At 40.6% G+C, this 20,203-nt stretch overlaps 1 protein-coding gene across 2 annotated transcripts in view; it reads right to left on the minus strand.

The window, feature by feature from the left end:
* The window catches only part of LOC119156410 (glypican-5-like), a 384,241-nt gene that overhangs the window by 85,330 nt on the left and 278,708 nt on the right, over positions 1-20,203 (minus strand). For both annotated transcript variants that reach the window (XM_037406094.1, XM_037406093.1), the window contains one exon: positions 8,678-8,828. In XM_037406094.1, coding sequence (XP_037261991.1) covers positions 8,678-8,828 — 151 coding nt within the window. The remainder of the gene's footprint in view (positions 1-8,677; positions 8,829-20,203) is intronic.

Genomic DNA, 20,203 nt, shown 5'->3' on the forward strand with positions numbered 1-20,203 from the left:
AGGCACAACAGCATTCTTCTAAAGAGTACTATTATACCTTAAGATGGACAATCAAGGAATAGAAAACCTCAAAATGCATAACTGGTGTAACCAAGGCATTTTCTCCCTACAAGCAAAGACCAAAACACCTCCAAGAAACAGTGCTTGAAGAGAGGGAGGGAGGGAGGGAAAAAAACCCAAAGCAATTCTTTTCCTTTAAAGAACAGCAGCCGCTTAGGCTTTCCTCATGAATCATAAAACAAGGGAAGGTGGCAGCAGGGAGAAACAGAAAGTGTATTTTCATGTTAGTGACTTTCGGTTCTATTTCCATTGCCAAACAGCTGTGCTATCTGCCTTTCACCTCTTGTATGCAATGAGAGATGACAGAGGGTTTCTTAAAGCCTTTAAGGTTGCAGTAATTCATAACCTTACCTTAATTAACCTGGGATAATTTACCTGTGGGACAAACAAGGTCCTAGGTTTGGTTTTACTATCCTCCTTCCTTAGAGAAATGTGTGGGGCTTTTTCCACCAGATATCTCCCCAGGCAGACACGTTGCTTCTCACAGCTAAAGCTCTGGATATTACTAAAATCCTAAAACAAAGTACCAGGGCAAATGCTTCAAACCTGTGTGGGGTTTAAGTGGCACAGCAATTCACTGTATTTAATTCCTCCCTCTCCTCCTGCTTTCTTTGGTGCACAGGCAAGGGCTGGAGAGGAGGAGGAAAGACACGACACACCGAGCGGGCACTAACATCACTGTCACTTAGCTGTGACCGGGGAAGTGTTCCCTTGTGTGGCATGAAGACTAACTTGCAGGTGAACGTTTTCCTTAGACTTGCAGGATTGTTTCGATAACTTACAGCGTAATGGCATTAGCATTTTAAACCGAGCTTCCTTTAAGTTATACGAGTTATCTATTTCGAAGTAATTTGAAGAACCTTTCATTGTTAACTCCTCTTAATTAATTTTGGCTTTATGGCGTTTTGGGGGCAAATTGCCTTAGCCTTCACATTCATCCTATCACCACTTGGCATGACCGAGATATTACAGCTCTTAAGTGAATTTCTTGTCAGAAGGATCTAAATCACACAGCTCATGAGAGTTACTCAAGGAGGATCAGTTTTACTCTCCATTTAGCTTGGCCTCTAAACTCTGGGTGCCAGCCTGATGCTTGCAAATGACTTTCACTGAAGTATGTGTTACGAGTGGGGGGGGTCAAAGTATCTACCTGCAGACTGCTTTTGGCTTGAAGAAAACTGTATGTTCTGCTTCATGTGTTTAGTATGGCAATTTTTCATGGAAACTGGTCTTTCGCATAGTTTTAGCCATCACATACCAAGTTGCCTCTTTTTATTCATGCTCTTTCTGGTCTGAGTATGTTGTTCCGCTTTGGGACCATTCAGCTTTGTGATATTTTTGGTTAAAAGAAGTCCATTTTAGTAAAACAGATGAGAAATGCTGGTGAGCGGGAATTCATTGGAAAATGAGACCAGTGAGTTTTCAGTTTAGGGCTGTTTTCAAAACACATCTCAGAAATACATGTACACATCGAGTTGCTCCTGTGGAAAGCAACTAGATAAAATACTGCTGACCAAGTTAGTAAAAATAGTTCTGCTGTAATAAGCGCATTCAAAGGACACAGATTACAGGTAATGTTTTTAATAGAAAGTTGGTAAAAACACACATTACCCTTCAGTGATCTACAATGTGCCTTCTGATGACTGCTTGCACAGAATTACTGCAAACAGTTAAGCCTCAAATGTCTTTATCTTGATCTCTCCAATGTTTAATTTCCCCTTATGGAACAGCGCATTGGAAGGCTTCATAGCCTAAGCAACTAAAGTAATTTTACCTTTTAATTCTGTCTAAATGGTGCTAAAATGATCAAAAATTTGCTATAATTTACTTTTCTCTAGTGAAATGATAAAATTACATTTTCCCAATTACCTTTTTACCTCTTTGAAGGTACCCATGATAGTACCAAAGCTTCTGAGAGAGCCACAGCACTGGCACTCGGTCTGTTATTCGTGTAGCCAGCGTTCTGCTTAGCATTAGGAGAAAGTCCTACAGGAGACGTGCTGACCTTGTCATGCAAAAAGTCATTTATACAACTTGGCAAACTCCCGTCTTACATGGATGCAAGCAGGAGGGCTGATGGTACTGGGAACTCTCTCACCTCAGGTCTAAGAGTGAAAAATGGAAGAAACTGAAATCCTTTCCTTTCCATCTCAAAGTGTCATGTGAATGCTGAGGTTGAGGAAGGATTAGGAATGATTCTACTCTTCTTCTCATATGCATTTCAGTTTCAATTATACTGTGCAACGAAGGACAGGAAAATGACACATAATACCTTTTCCCTGTGTCAGTAGATTATAAAATAGATTTAATCAGGGATAGAAAGGTGGGGAAATTTTTCCTCACCCCAGCCCCTGTGCTCTCTCTTCCTATCCCCTTCTCAGAAGCCCCCTCACAGCTGCTTTTGGATCCTATCTGCACAGAACAGCTGTAGGAGATGTCACTGTCACCCAGAGGAACACTTGGCAAAGCGTACCGATAAGACCACAGCGTGGCAACACCACGCGTCCAACGGAACTCATCTCAGCACCACAGCCTACCAGGTTCAGTGAGCATTAATCAAAATCTGTACTTTTCAGCCTGTTTGTTTATGTTTCTCTGGCTTTTCTTTGCTCCCGTGTCTCTTCCCAAACTATCTCTACAAGAGAAGCCAAAGCCAGAAATTTGCAGCTGTGGAACTACCTCCTGCTTCCCCCCAGAGGTGCTGAAGGCCCTCTGGCAGGGTTTGCTTGTGCTCATCTCTACCTAGAACCACCAAATGACAAACATAAAGCTTTGAAACCACTGAGTTTTCTCAAAAATCAACTTATATAAGGGCTTACATTGTTACTCTGCCATTTCGTGGATAAAATCAGGAGTTTACGCTAGGCCATAAGGGAATTTATAGGCTCTCTAAAAACAAAGCTGGAGACAAAATGTCTTGTGTCACAAAGAATGTAGGAAAATGGCTACGTGAGGCAGTGGGATGGGGACGAGGCATGATGGAGAGGTTTCTCTAGGCAGGAAGATGGAAGACACTGAAAATGCAGTATTTCTGTGAGCTAGGATCATCTGTGAGGGAAGTGAAGACGTGTGGCGATGAGAAGTTGATGAGCATGGCTGACTGCCAGCAGATACTATAATCTCAGAATATTGATGTTTTGTGCTAATAATTACAAAATCAGCAGCTGTACAATTATATATTTGGATAAATACAAGTGCAAGTGCATCCTGTAACATAGTGAATGGAAATGAAGTATGATTAAAATGACAGCTCATACAGTAATATTGATGCCTAGAAAAGACAGACAAGCTGCGAGAATGATAACATAATAAAGGATAAAAGAATCTTGATATTCAAAATGAAAAAAACTGATAATGAAAACATTCATGAGCAGTGAGAAAAATACATTAACTTTCCATAGCTGTTGAAGAGCAGATACAGATCAGGCAGAAGACATTAAAAAAGAAGAAAATTTACTGGTCTGCACTTACAAAGGCATGCTGGGGCAAAACCATATCCTTCTCACATGCCCTGAAGAAGAAATCTACAACCAGGATAATCTCTTCTGATATTCTGTCTACAGCAGAAAGATACACTGAAGCTTTGGAGTGTCTAAACAGCCAGGAAGAAAGTCAAGGGTTGGAATCGTGTCATCTGAATGTGCTAACAAAGTAAATTTGTTATAGGTTCCCACTCGGGCACTGAAATGTGACAATAAGCAGGATATTTGACTGAGAGAGATGTCTGAAATCAGAAAGTTCTTATTAAAGGGAGGCAGTTTCATGAAAGCATTAGGAAGGAGTACAGAAGAAAACCATTATTTGGATTAGATAAGCATTTGGCAAAAATCACAGCAATAAAGCACATTTGACACATAGTCATGTTCAAAGTCTGGCTGGGATGTCATAGGATGTGTTTGTTTATTGAATGCCTGCACTGACAGATAGGATTTTAAAGTGGTGTTTAAAATCTGCTGTGCCTAAGGGTCCACGCTGGTCAGGTGCTTCTTGCTATTCTGTGGAAACCCACTGCTTTTGGGATGGGGACAAAGCAGAAGCCCATCTCTGCGTGGAGCAGGCGGCCAGCCAGGGGAAAGGTAAGATCCATGTCTCCGTTTCCCAATGATCTAAATTTTCAAGGCATGTCAGAAGGCACAGGGTTAACAATGCCCCAGCCGAGGGCTGAGTATTTTGGCCCATATATAGATCGTACCCATGGAGAGGTGAATCTGGTGCAAAGCCTGCAGCTCACACACACCACACATTTTGGCTTTGCCTGTTATGTGCAGCGGGGGAAGGCCCAAGGGTAGGCTAAACCATATGTTTCCCTTAACCGGTGCTGTTTGTCAGCTTTGCCAGCAACAGGACAGCTGCAGTCCAGCACGAGCCACCTTCCCAGCGAGTTTGCACAATAGTGTATCAGGCTCCTCTAGAAGAAGCTTGGCTTAATTTCTGTCTTACAATGGTTACGTGAAACGTACAGCTTCAGATGAAGTACGGTGATACCTGCTAGTGAGCAAGCCCTGGAATCCAGCTGTCCTTCCCGTCTGCAGACAGGCGTGCAGACGGACCTGAGACCTGAGGTGCGGCACAAGCTTTCTTCAGCGTAATGCTCCTCAACTTCCACAAAGCCTAGAGCTCTACATGAGTAACTTTGAGCTTGCACCAAACTCGGGTCCCTCCCTGGAGGCAAAACTTTTCCTCTGCACTTTGTTTAATGGCTAATCACCTGATTATTTCCCTGAATACAGATCTAATGTTGGCTGTCACTGCTTGGGTGAGGCCTCATCGCAACATACAGCTATGCACCTGGGAACGGGAAATCCCCTGCACTTAATTCCTTCTCACTTTTCACTGAGCAGACTGAAACATCTTTCCTTTCCTCCCAACAGCAGCGAGGCAAGACACAATGTGAATCTGTTGGTCTGTCTTTTCACAAACGGCAGGATGCTACTCCCTCTCCCAGTAAATCTTCCTGTGGCTCGATCCTGCAGGGCACTGAGCAATCACCATTCTTTGCATCGCCACCACCCCCCCCCCCCCCTCCAGCAAGGGTGTAAGAATAAGCACTTACACCAGCAGACTCATCTTATGATCGAAGTTCATGCAAGACTCTGCTTATGCAAGCACACAGCACTAAGCGATGCTCAGACCAAGATGCTGCTTTGCCCTTCTGCCTAGAAACCTGCAGGACTGAAGCAGTGAAAATCACAGAGCAACTTCCCCATCCATGCTCAAGATTTATATGGCTTGCTTTCCTCTTCTTAAATCCCTCCTAACAAAGCTTTGTTCGAAGATGATTAACAGATGTTGTCATTAAAAACTTGGTACTTGCCAACAAGTAACACATGGGTCTGCTTGAGCAATAGTGCTGTTTCCACAGCTTTCCCCAAGAAGAGATACTTGTGGTAATTGGTGAGGCCTGTGAGAATATGACATTTTAAAGTATGTTCTACCATACATGATTTCCTAAGAGAACGCTGGTTTCCTGAGAATTTGCTTATCTTGTTTGTATGAAATCATTTGGATAAACACACATGATACAGAATAGATGATTAAGGCCATTATCATTACAGGACTAAGTGCTGATCTTTTTAGAGAACAATGAATTTGGCGAGCAAACACTTACTTGTAACAAAGGTAAACAACAAACCAGCACTAAATAATAGCCACATATCTTAACTGAGGACGTAAAACAAAACAATGAACTGATAGGCAGAAATGATTCTCAAAGGCTAGAAGGTGACAAACAAAAGGACAGGATTTTACTATCCGTTGCACAGTGAGCTGAAATACACAGACAGTGATCCCCAAGCAAAAAAAAAAAAGGGGGGTGGGGGTGGGCAAGGATATGTACAACGGACCTGGCTGGAATATACAGGCAGAGGATCGCTGCTGTGCTTACCTGCGTGGTACACACTGAAATCTAAACCCAAGGAGCCAGGCCCTGTGTTAGCAACTTGGAAAAGGGAACTGGGGAGAAGGCAATGCACCCTGCCTGGGGGGGATCTGTGAACTGTTACGAACAGAAATGTTTTGAAGATGGTAACCTAGATATTGATGAAACTCCTGGCAATTTACTGTTAATGTAAAGGTGTTTGGGTTTTTTTTTTTTTTTCTGGGAGGTAGAAAGGAATGAGGGTTCAGAAACGATTTAAAAGCAATCTGAGTCTTTTGCAATGCTCTCAACGTATAAATCATAAATGTCATTTTCATATAGGTTTCAATGACAGATGTGGTAAATTTTTACTACATTTTAAATTCAGCAGTTTATTGGTTGACATGGAAATCCTTTCCTCTCTTTTCCATGGACCTGTAGTTAAAAGCATGACTGCTCTGCCAAAAAGTCTCTGTTTTGAAAGGCTTTTATTCCTTTTTTTATTCCTTTTGTTCTACTATATGACTCCTACAACATGCGCTGATGAGGTCGGTGACATTTTATAGCTATCATTTGTGTCTCATCCATACCTGCCGTAGTCAAAGCGAATATTCCAACTGACTCTACTACACTTCAAATCAGGGTTTTATTTGGGATTTAGCTTTAGCTTCAACTCATATCTCAATTCACTGTGTACTTCAAGCAAGCAAGGAATAGTCAATGTTGTCATGTTCTGCTTCTACAAAACCACAGTTAGATATACTTGACAGGTCTTAAGTTTAGGAAATACAGCAAATTTACAAGCTGTACAATTAGAAACACCATCTTACAGACATGCAGCAAGAGGCAATTCAGCTAATCTGATGTTTGTTTATTTCTTTAACATTCTATTAAAGCAAAGAAGCTCTATAATGAGATTACTGCATTTTATCTCTTAATTGTAACCAGATATGCAAAACAGATTTACTGCTAGTGGCTTGCATTCAGTACAATATTTTAAAGCTAATTGTGAAACAGCATTACTATTGTCACATGATGAAATACTTATTCTTACTGTTATGAATCAATACCATTTTCTAAAATTAATTGTAATTACCTTTTTAATTGGATATAAACCCAACTAAATTCTGAAACAGCTAGTTATATAATTCTTTTAAATCCGGGATGATATCAGCACAAAATATTTTAATTAAATAGATTGCAAAAAAAGGCAAAAAAGAGACATTAAAGGAGTTTTCCATTATTAAAGCCAGCTGTAAGTCAAGTCTTGCAAGTATTCCATTTTTTAGTTTTGAACACCTGAAATCTGCCATTGTCCACATAAGCACGCATACACATCCTCCCAAAAGAGTGTATTAATAGTTTAATTGTCCATTGAAGATTAGTTAGCACCTGGCTTTTGCTTGTATTATCCCACAAAGAGAGGAAAGCATACTGATCCCTAGCACCCAAAACATCTAGCAGTCTTTCCATTGCTTATGTTTATAATACAATGACAAAGTTAAGCAAATAGTTTTAAAACAATGGTGTATCAAAGTTCTTCTGGTTCAAAAACATTCGTGAGCAGACAGTGAAAATCTCTACTCAATCTGTTAGTTCCAATCACTTAATAATTTCTAAAAATACTGTCCCTGTGTGATAACACCTTGCCTATTCAGCTTGTCACCACCAATAAATTGCAGGTATTTAATAACCTGGTACTTCAAACCAAATCTATCAGTTTGCACACATTTCCAAGTACATGTTTAAGCTTGGTTTTCCTGAACAAATATTTGTGCTAGGAACGACTGAAATCTTGACTACAGACCAACCACAGCTTGTTTGCAAGCCTTACTTGAATATGAGATACCTTTTCCCACTCTCCACTTAGTGGTAAAGGGACAAGGAAGAGGCACTTGTTTATCTCAGTAGAACAAAGCAGCAGTTTAAAATTTACCTGAGTTCCAAACATCATCAGCATTATTTTTCAACGCTCTTATCCCTGTATTTCATACACTTGCACAGCCAAACACAATTACATTTACACACACTATGGTAATTAAAGCAGTTACATTATGATGAACTGAAATGAATCAGACCTTCCAGATAAGATAAACCAATAATATCAAGGGTTTAGAAACATCTTACTTCTTATTGACTTACTATAATAAGGACTTAACTACGTATTATATTGCCAGTATTTTGGTGGAAGTTAAGTTAGATTCTGATGCTGATTCTACATTTGATGACATATTATCCAAGTAGTTTCATGAATAAGTATTGCAGAATGCGTATCTGAGACTATCAAGAAATTTTATTTGACTAGCAGCTCACCACTGGAAAAAAACCCAGTACTTCATGTGTTTTTTCAAGAACACATCCTTCAGTCAACTCTGTCTGGATCACCTTCAGTACCATTATGCAACAAATAAATATTTATGTTAACACTTAGCACAGTCTATAAGGACATTTATTTTCTATTTATTTGAAGAGTCCACATTATCTAGGAAGGCTTTTGCAGTATTTCTGTGATCTAGATTTCATTGCAGATATTACTCTAAATTTAAGTCTTTAATCTGCACGCAAAGTGTTGAATTATATTGGGTTAGTGTCTGTATCATTCTATTTTTACTGCAGCTCTTCACAGATTAAGATTCAAATCCTTCGAATTTAGTAGGATTTTGACAGTAATTCTAGCACTGCAAGTCTTAGCTCTGTCCACCTAATTGTGACATTTATGAATTTCTAAGCTCTGTAGGTGCCTATAAAAACTGTATTTACCTGCTGTGTGAATCCTGTCACCGGATCCTTGACAGCCATCCTCATCATCACAATCCCCGCTTGACTCCATCTCTTCACTTCTTCCACCCCCACTGCCAACATCCCGGGAAGCCCATCTTTCCAGTTTCAGTTTTGCCTTATCAGCATCCAACTAAAATGGAAGAAGCGAAAAACCAACAACAGTCAGAATTTTTACACATTCCTACCTCAGGTGACCAAGCTGGGTTTATAAAAGAACAATCACTTTCTCATTCACTTTCAAGAACAGCTTCTCAGGCTGGAAGTTGTTTCTGGCAATGACATCCCAATATTTTGGAATAACAGACTATACCATCACATTTTCTCCAGCACAGATGACCAGGGACACTTGATATCAAACTTTTAATTGAAAACACCACATCTACCAATACCATCATAGGGAGCTCTGGTCCTGCAGCTTTTTCTCTTGTAAACCATGGTCTGGAGACCACCAGTTAATGATGGTACAACCTGCCAGATGTCTTGACTACTTATTTTGGGTTATTTACAATTGAAGACCACAATATAGTTGACAACCTTTGAAGAGCTGCGGGTATTTGCTACTTTTTATTATGGGCTTTGTCATTTGGAAACTTTGGCCTCTGGATATATTTTTAAGATGGTGTCATTTAAGATGCCTTTACCCACTGCAAGTTGTTCATTAGATTTCACCTGAAATATATTTCTTGGTCCAAGTATAGTATAAGATGGACTAAGTATAGTATAAGAAAGCCTTTTCTAAAATAAATCTAAATGCATCATACTAGATCACACTGAACATGCCAACCTATTTACTCCCCAAACTCATCTTTTTGATCTTTAGGTAACTCTTTCTCCTTCTATCACCATGAACAGTTGCCTACTATTAGTGCTATAGGAATAAATAATTTGTCAGTTCATTGGTATTTCCAAAACCTGAAAAACAACATTTAATTTTCAGTGGATCTAAACCCAGCCCATCCCGGGAACAAGAGGACCACTAGCTGGGAAGAAATAGAGTAACGGGCTTAGACTAATACATTCTGCTAAGGGGCATTTGTCAAGGAAGGATGATTCTGGAGAAACCGAACCCGTCCCCTACACCTGAGAGAAGCACCTACTCGTGGAGCCACAAGGCACCTCTCCTGTTGGAGCTGTGCTGGTTTGGTAGAACATGTCACAACCGAGGTGCTCCACGCTCCTCGGTGGCCACCCTTCCCTCAACAGCTCGTATTGGCGGTTGCTTGTGCAAGGGGCAGTTCAGGGCGTTAGGGACAGTTCTGCAGAGAGAAGCCCCGACAGCCCAGCTTTCCCTACAGCCCAGTGACAGGGAAATAGCCTGACTCAGTGGGGTTTTTTGCAACCTGGCTGAGTTGCCCTGGTTACTGCCATGTTACCGTTCCCCCGTATCTCCCATTCCCATTTTGTGAGTGACGACCAATTCACTTTCTGAATCTTGCTGGAAAATTATACTGCAGGGTGTGGGTTTTGCTTTTACGTGAAGGAAAGAGCTGCTCCAGTATTTCTGACCACTTCTTTCACATAACTGAAACTCCATCTACAACACGTATGAATATTGTTTTCAAAGGCAGTGGCTTGTTTGTCTCCTTTTTGGAATATGAAAACCTTTTTTGTGTTACCTCTGCTGTTATGGGATGACAAAGTACGATTAGGACCTGTTATTCTAGTTATGTGGAAATATTTTAACCAAATAGGAAGACTTTGTAATGCTTCTCAAAGCCAGTCAGGTTCTGAATCTATCCAACACCCTTCATCACAAGTATCTCCCTCCCAAAGTACTGCAGATCCATTTCAGGCTTTATGATCTGCTTTACCCCAGAGGACTGTGATTATTCTTGGTACTGAGCAAAATGTATTTTGAAATGTAGCTACTTTGAAGATTCAAACAGATTTCACACTAAAAAGGAGGTGGGCTGGGAGCTGTGGGAGGAACTGGAGCACAGGGCTAATACAACTGTATTAACTGGGTTGAAAGGATGATGACGGATGCAGCAGTTTCTCTGTAGTGGGAAGCTTTGTGTGATAGTCTCCTTCAGATACTGCGAGCTGCCATCCTCCACTCTGGGGCTGACAAATGCTTGGATCAGTGCAGCAGAGATCCTGTTCTACGGAACAGCAGATGCCAACCTCTATATGGCAGAACTCAGGAAATTTTTCACCCTTTCACTGAAAGGATCTGTTTGCTCATTCTGAAGACACAAATAACTTCACACTGCAGTGGGAAGATCAGTAAGTGGGAGGAGAGGGTACGGACTCTAGTGGGGAAGCACATTAAACACTCTAATTGTTACTGCATGACTGTTTTTTATAAACAAGTTGCTTAATGTTGAGCCTCATTATTCACAGGCGTAAAGACTGATGCCATGACAATACAAAACAACATTTTGTTAAACAATTGGAAAAATTTGCCTACGAGGGAGAAAGACAACTCAGTTCTTTCACGGTGTTACTGTGTTTTGACCATATTAGAGAAGACTCATTCACCCTTAGTTATAATCCTGCAGAATGAAAAGAAATGGCTAAGTGGTGAACAGAACAGATGCAAAATTTAATAAAGGCTTTTAATGATTGCTTGCCAGTCAAAGCAGAAATGTTTATTGCCTGTTCAGGTACTCTTTCTTTTCAAAAATTTGATTTCATTCAGCACGCGTGGCTCAATCCTGACCTTTGCTCAAAATAAGTAAAAACTTGAACTGAACGTGCACCACCTTCTTGGACAAAGGCTGAGAAACAAGCTCAGCTTTTCAACACGGTGCGCTGCAGCATTTGACAGACTCCTGGGCTTTTAGTGCCTTTGCTACAACAAGAGGTAAGCTGTAGCCCAGATCTGTGTCTCCTGCCCACGTTAAAGAAGGCGTACCCAGCTCTTTCTTGGCTTGCCAGTAGAGAGGGCCGTCAAATTACACAGAACCCTTATATACAAGTTCAACATTACCACTGAAAAGTCAACTCAGGTGCAACCTACTAGTGCTTTTCACCTTGTATACCCTTTCCCAATCCGTTCCAATGAATTTTCCATCTGTGGCCACCATTCACCTACAATGACGGATCAGGGCCTGACTCTGTGCAGTTTACCTATGAACCCAATAGTGTAGGCACTTTAGTGAGGAGCCCCACCCCCACTGTGCAGCCCTGTTGAGAAGGCAATGTCACCACTGCACAGTGACTTCTGACCTAGCAACCTTCTCTCTTCCAAATTTTGAAGGAACACTTCTCCTTTAGCAACGGCCACATGACTTTAGAGAGATCACTGTTTTCGTGTGACGGCAAAGCTTACGCCAGCATTTCTCCATCTCCTTTTTTCATACAATCATAGAAACCTTTCTCAAAGGCCTGAGACTGCACTGAAATAGCACCGACTGCATCAGGATGGACTAGGATGGTGGAGCTTTAGCAGAAGTTCATAGTGAAAGACAGTAACCTTCACTTTTTCTAAGCTCTGCTAGGTCTAGAAGATGGGTTGGACAGGGAATGCCTGTAATGCTTTGTGGCTAGGGGACTAAGAGGTCTCCAACAGAGGAGCTGGAGGTCATACGAAGGTTCAAGGTGTCTTCAGAGACAGCCATGATCTGTTAAGATTTTGGACAATTCTCCTAGCTGCTGCCACCAGTCACTAGAACTTTCTGCTTCCTCACAGACGGCTCTAGAGAGAATAATAGTCCCTTGCACATATTTAACACTGGAAATCAGAGATTGGAGTCAGTCATGACATTTCCATTAAAACCCACTCTTAAACAAGCCTTATTTTGCTGACTTACACTCTGCCTGCTGATGCGCAATGCCATCCAGCCATCTCTGGCAGCTCTGCATAATAGTTCCAGCCCAGGAGCGCAATGTCTTGATGCCGAGAACTGATGCTTTGGTTAAAAATTGCAATGGATTTCAGGCTGGGCACTGGAGCTTGTACCTTTACCTCCACAAAGCAGAAGGTATCTGCTGCCTAAGACTCCATAAAATACTGGAATCTTAACAGCTTAACAATTAGGTTTTCAAGTACTTGTCACAACTGAAAGACTTTTTTTTTTTTTTTACTCATGAAAAGGTTATATAAATAGATCAGTAAGATTTGTACATCCCAACTGAAAACTGACTCCAAACAGGAATTTTCCCAACTGCAACAGGCTTTGGATCAGCTTTACAAACCTCTAAAGAGTTTTTTGAGAAACTATACCATCTTCCTGTGGGAAAGCTTTAGTATCTCTATCTGATTCAGCTGAAAGGTAAAAATCACGTATTACTATTCAGGTCTGAGTCAGATACAGATGACTATCCTCAGGCATTTGATTTATTCCAGCAAAGTTCCCAACCTTGACTGACATTAAAAAAAAAAGTTCTGCTGACGTATGGCTTTATGGAGAAGAAAGAAGTCGTATGAGAATGGTTGCTCTCTTTCTCCCTTATTACTTGTTGATGTAGCACACACATTCCTGGTCACATAAAAGAGTCCTTCTGACTTCAGAGGCTTCCAGGAGTATGTGACACACAACCCCTGAGCTTTCTATGATAAGCCTAACCCTAATTCTCCCTCTGACCACAGGTGGGTTAGAATAGACATTTATTCTCGTGGTTTTTCATGAAGATATGTTCCAGTTGGATACTTCCACACATTAATTAAATAATAAGTGTTCAGCTCTGTGAGAACTACTCTTTAAGAGTGCCAGTTTTCATGCATTTCATTGATTAGTCTATTTTCTGAGGGGTCGTATATGCATGTATATCAGAGGGGATGACTCCAAGCTGTAGGATAATAAACTCATTTCATCAGAAAATAGGTTTTAAAATTATATTTTGCACCACAGTTTCAGACTTTTCAGATCAGCAAACATAACAACGAAAATCTAAGAGAATGCACTTTTTTGAATAAAACCACTGAAAAGTTGTGTGCTTGGAATATTCAGAGACAAATCCCATACAATAATTGTTTCCTGTGGGATTTGTTAATTAGCTTTCTATATGACAGATTTCAGTGTGAATACTTTTCCTCTCTGAAAAGACAGCTTTGAGGTGAAATCTGACTTCTGTCCACTCATCATGTGAGCAGACATATCACTTGCTGGTGTTTTCACAGGGATCAAAAAATGGCTGATTATATACTGCATTAAGAAATTGTAAGCTAAGCATCTTTCCTCAAGGTATTTACAAGTAGCTGCCTTTCAAAAAGTGCTTTAGTGACATAAATATGATTTGCAAAGACAAAGCATTTTGCCAGCTTATGCACAAATAATGTACAAAGCCTAATCTTGAAAAGAGTCATAAATGACTCAATCCTTCCATTCATTTTGTTCAAAAATAAAAAATCCTTTCTAAACCATTATTAGGTCAGAAATGACTACAACTGAAAAAGACAATGCATCTTTGTTTTTAGACTATTATATACATTTTTTGTTTAGGGTCTGACATATTGTTTTAGGCATAAAGCTGCATTTTACTGGTGCCTTGTGACTGAGCAGATGTTCTGTCATTTCACAAAACAATAGAACATAACAAATTTTAGACATAACCGCCATATATATGCTTATTCCAAGTGGGTCCTCTCCTTTGAGATAACATTTATGGTTAATTTTCCTCCACATACACTCTTAGCTCCTTTTTTAAAAGCATTTGGCAGTTGCTTTTGCTTCCTCTTTTCAAATTTATCCAGCATTCATATATTACAGCATAAACAAGCAAAATGAACTTATTTGTCTTCAGTTTTGTCAGACATTTTCTTTGGTTTGTTCTTCCTTTGTCTCTATTTCACAGAAATCGAAAAGGGCCCAGTGCATTATCCCCTTCTAGTTTCTTCAGAGAGTAGCACAACTCCAGGAGGTAGTACAACTCAATTCTTTAATCCTTTTTTTAGCTAACAAAACCAGGCATCTAACCTTCTGCAGCAACCGACACCCCCAGGTTTCCTTCTGCTGTAGTTATTCAGATCCTTACAATAACCTTTCCCAACACATCTTGCCTTACAAGTCACCTTTACAATATTATTCTATTTAACTGAATTAATTATTCTATTTAACTGAACAGCTATACATAATTTATACAACACAGTTAAGGCCTGACAATGGTTTCAGAATTTCATTCACGTCTCTCCTGACTAGACTTCTTCCAGCCAGGGAACTGGACCAATACTGGTAGATTTGGTTTTTTATGTTCTTCTCTCTAGCCTAAGAACCTTGTGTCTGCTTACACTGATACTGGTGATACTTGGCTATGCCAGTGCTCCTGCTATAGATACATCTGAAGTGAAGGGGGAAGGCTCTCTTCAAGCACATGGAAATGTGTGCCCCCAAAGTGGGGACTGACACCCTCCCTTCCTCCTCTGCCCCAGTGTATCTCCGCTCAAGCTATACACAGCATTTTGGAAGCTCTTTTTCCGTTTTTGATAATCTTTTTTTCCCCAGTTTCTTTTGGTTTGTTCTACCATAAGTTTCTCAGGCTGTCTGGAAGCACTTTCATACCTGGAATGGCCCATGCCCAGAACAACGATGCCAGTTCTGTACCTATGCACACAGCTCTCCTTCTACCTTTGTGACACTGCAGCTCCCCATGGAGCCGTCTTTTGGATAGATTTGGCAAGTTTCTGGTTCTCTTGCAAAGTGATGCAGGACATGCACTTGAATGATAGACGCAACTCTGAGTACTTGAACTCTCAGGCAAATGTTGAGGCAGCTGCCACCCCCTGCCCCAGCCCCACTGCTCCCAGTTCCACAAGCACAGAGGCAAAAGCGCCCAACTGGGGGGGCAGCCCCCACCCCACCTGGCTGTTCCCCACCTCCTCAGGGGGAAAGGGGGTGCCCGGCAGAGCAGGCTCACATGGCAGAACAGGCTCACACGCACCAGCAGCAGGAGGAACAGTGACATAAGTTTCCTTAGGATCACTACACGTTGCAGGGGAAATGACACCCCTGCTTCTAATGTGTTTTACATATTGGGTTTTGTCTTCTGCTTCATTCTACAATTCTTTTGTGCAAAGTATTTTAATTATTTGACCAGCTCTCCTACTGTGTTTCTGAGTATCTTTGTTATGAACTGCGTGTCTTTTGGGAAGCTTAGGATTCACTTTCTGACTATCCATCTTTTTCAAGCCAAACAGCTGATGGAATTGGTGGTTTTATTTGTTTTCGTTTGCTTTTTTCCCATTAAATCATCAAATTACTCCTTTCTGAAACAGCATCTGTATTTGTACGATGGATTTAGCTTCTAATGGTTTCTATGGAAGTGTCTTGCAACCATTCCTTTATTTTCTATATATAACTTTTCCTCCTAATTTTACAGCCCTAACTTTTCCACGCACACTTTCCAATCCTCTGTTCCTGATGCTTTGTATTTGCATAAGTCTGTCTTTACCTGTGATTACTTTTTTTCTCCTGGTTTATGCAGATTGACTCGTTACCCTCTTCCTCCTATTTTTATTGCCAGGTGACAGACTAGATACTTAGGGATCCACACTTGCATTTATCTTTGAATGCTTTTCATTTCCTCTCTGTGTCCTTCCTCTCATCTGGCTGTTTCTCTCTGCTTTCCCGGATAGTCAACTGCAGATCCACACCCCAGAGTAGAGAAGCTAAAAGCAATTATTTCTTTCTTGGTTGATCACAAGGTAATAGAATTATTTCAGCAGGAATCTAAAATGTTTTTTTAAAATTCACCATGTTATACTGCAGGACTAATGCTTTTATTTTTTATGTTTATGGTTTCTGTTTTTCAACTGCTTATTAAAGGTGAGTGTATTTCTAGAAGAGTGCTAGCACCATAACCACTTTAATATTCACTGAATTCAATTAAAGCTACATATGTTCTCATATTTACTGATCACACTGAGAATAAGCCACAAGAATATGCATCCACAGAATCTTATCACTATTACAAAACCTTCATTACCAGTTCGGGTAAACTGTCACTGAAAAAGTATTAATTTTGAATGATGTCAAGTGAACACAAATAAAAAAATACTTATTCTAGTTAATAATCTGTTTTAACCAAGCACAACAACTGTTTAAAGAGAATCAAAAAAAACCTGATCTGAATTCAGTAATGCAGTTGGGTCAAGGAGGCAAGGAGGCAAGCAGACACCTCTCCTTGATGTCTTGTCTTGGTGTTGGGCTGTAACTTTTTTGTATTATGTGATGCACCAAAGATCTTTCTCATCTGATATCCAGTGTGCCTAACTTAGACATATACCTCGGGTTAGTCCCTGCCACAGGCACGAATTTCACCTTTAGACTGTTAGCTTAGTGTAGTCTTTTCCAAAAATAAAATCTGTTTTTTAAATTGCAGTACATGGAGTCTGAAAATAGAGCATATGGCTAAAAAACCTGTTGTGTTATATTAAGACTTTCTGGATCTTGTTAAAGTAAAAAAAAACCTACAAAAACAGTAAACAACTGTAATAAAAACATAAGGTAAACATTGTAATTATTGGTGAAGAGTGTGCAGGAGTTGCTTACAAAAGATCTTTGACCCTTCAAAATAGTTAATTTTGGGGACTGGCTGTTTGATGCAACAGCTTTGGAGGCACAGGGTTGCTGAGAGTGCCACCAAGGTACTCAGAAGAAAGGTCACCAGTTCTTGGGATGTGGCCCCTTGCAAGAAGAATGTGGGCCTCAACATCTCTGGATACATGGGCATGTCACACATGCACATATCAGATGGATGGATGGTGCTATCACCAGTGGGAGCTGTACTTATTTTTTGTACTAATGACAATAATGCACTAGACCAGAAGGCACGATTCCCTGCAGGGTAAGCGGCCAGGAGACGAACACACCGCGTCTCTGCCACACAGAGATACAGAGGCACGATGCCAGACCTGGCAAGCATTGCCTCCTGTGCTCTCAGCAATGAATCTGTGCTATATTGCTTACGACACTATTGCTCCATACTTCGAAAGGAGGAGTTTATAGCAGGATAACTGTTGCAGAGGGTTAATAAAATGACCAGAAAAAACAAAGTCTTCTCTGAAAGAGCATGGCTTGCTTTTCCTAGCACAAAGACGACTGGGAGAATATGATTATTGTCTATCAGCATATTTAGCCTTCCCCTTAAATATGGAGAGATACCCGAGAATAAAACCAGCGTGGAAATAAAAAGGGGGAAAACACGCTTTTTAACTGTCAGAGTTATGAGTTTTGAGAGCAGCCTCCCAGGAGGAAGATGGGCACAAAAATTCTCAAGCATTTGCAAGACCTGGCTGAATAAATTTGTGAGTAAAGCTGCCTCTGATGTCAATGAGCTATATGTGATATTCCAGGAGGTCTCTTCCGGACTTCCATCCTGGGTCTCTACACTCTGCTAGTTTCTAATATTAGAAAATTGATTTGTAAAATCAAAATCACAAACCAGAACCACTTCCATTAGCTATTAGGAGTGTTATTTCCTAGCTTGTCTGATTTCTGTATGGGAAATTTGTGTCCACATACTGAATTATGTCCATTCTTTCTTCCAGGCTAAGAATGACACCTCTTATTTGTGCCTGAAGTCAAAATGCAGCTCAAAAAAATGTATTAATTATTGCTAGGGCTTAACGTGGTTTACAGAAGTCCTGTTTAACTAGAAGCTCTGAATCATCAGGTTTTCGACTTCTAATAATAGCCAAGAACCTTCTGTCTGATCAGGCTTGGGAAGTGTGAAATGAGAAGCGCCTGCAATCAGGAGGCTGGTTGCACTCCATCAGCCCTTGAATGGCACCCTTCTGCTAAGCTGCATGTGTTCATGGGTGAAGTGAGCAAACAGTGGACAGTCTAAACTGTCTAAGGAACAGAGCCAACCCTTCTCCTTGCTTTGTACTCTGACAGCAATTACTTTTTTATTTGCTGAAGGAAATGTTCATGACGTGCTCCAGTGCATGTTAATTCTTTTTTGTGTTCTTGGGTAATTATGTGTTTCCAAGCTTTGTGTTGGTGAAGATCATTTTCATAGTATGAAAAGTTTGACATTTCATTGGAAGGACTTGTGAGCAATCATAGCTTCTCATTACTTGGCAGTGCTAAACAGACCCAGCCTTTGGATTTGACACTTCATGTGAAAACATGACAAAAGCAGTGGTCTGCTTAGTCTTCTCCACACTAAATCCCAGCATCTGAGTGCTAAAATACAATACGGAATAAAGTATGGAAAATATGGTAAGAAGATGGATAATAATGTCATCCATTTAACATGTACTGACATCGGGAGCTAAATCACGAATTATTTATTACGTAAGCTAACTAGCTTTAAGGACACTGCAACCCAAAGCCACATCTAAAAACAATCACACTGCCTCAGTGCCATCAGACTTCTCTGCAATCTTGAATATCACATTTCTTATTGTGTTGTATTATTTAGAAGGTGCTACACGTACAGAAAAAGAAAGGATCAGAGCCTATGCTGCTATGAATCAGCAAACTGAATTCTGTGGAGCTGCTCCAATTTATTCCACATGAAGGGCCAGCCCAGATTTCTTTTTCCATTTGGGAAAGCATGGTGGTGTAATAAAACAGACAAACACATGTCATGTCGCATGAATCTGACAGATAAAAAGACACTCTCTTTCCAGATGTTGTAATCCCATGGTTTTGTGGTAACATTTAAGAACAGTATGACTGAATGTTTTTGCTAAGTCATTTTTATTTAAAAAGGGAAGAAGAGAGAAGAACAGATACTTCTGCAAGTGGCAGCTGCCACTGATGCTTTTCCAGTGGCTTTCCTTTCCCTTGGTGGCTTCCCATGGAGGTTCTCTAACGCCACGAAGACTGAGTTCACAATACAGGGCTTTTGCCAGTGAGGCTCTCTCCTCTACTCACAGAACTCAGGATCTGTTAGATTTGTTCGAATTGGCTAAAGGGTTAAAAAGATGCAGAGGGAGCGGGAAGGCTGACAGGCAGGGATGCAGCAGAGCACATTATGTAAGCTGTGCTTGCTTACGAAACCAGGTTAAAATGCATCGCAAAGGCAAACAAACAACCGGCCTTGGCAGATCACTAGTAACATTTCTGAAGAGCAGGAAGAGTTGCTTTGCCTGACAACAGCTCTCTTCATGGGTTTAAATTGTGTTCAGGCTTGGAACAGGCACGGTAAGTGGAAAAAGGTCAGTGCATCTGTCTTTGTGGACTATCATCTGCTCCTATTGCCTTCTCAAAAGCCACTAACAAGATAATCTGATCACAAAGATCAAAAGCTTTCTCATGGCGCACTAGGGAAACTGATAACCACATTCCCCTGTACTGTATATACCTATAAGTCAGGGCTGGGAACTGGCCCACATTTACCAGGGATGTAAAGTGGCTTTGAAAGTCTGTCTATATCTCGCTCACACTATATAAAGGAACTGCTGTTTCCAGGGTGAGGACTGAAATGTTCAGAACAGGGCTCTAGACTTCTGCTACCAGCACTTCACTGCAGAATTCATTTAAGCCATCTCAGCACATACATACAACACTCACATGTCCTGTTGTTTTCAAGTTACATTTCACACTTACTATTTCAGAATGATTCCTCTACAAGTAACAAAGTTCCCATTTAAGCAATTAGAATAATTTTCAC

Source organism: Falco rusticolus, chromosome 13, assembly GCF_015220075.1.
Source record: "Falco rusticolus isolate bFalRus1 chromosome 13, bFalRus1.pri, whole genome shotgun sequence".
In the NCBI taxonomy this organism is placed as follows: domain Eukaryota; kingdom Metazoa; phylum Chordata; class Aves; order Falconiformes; family Falconidae; genus Falco; species Falco rusticolus.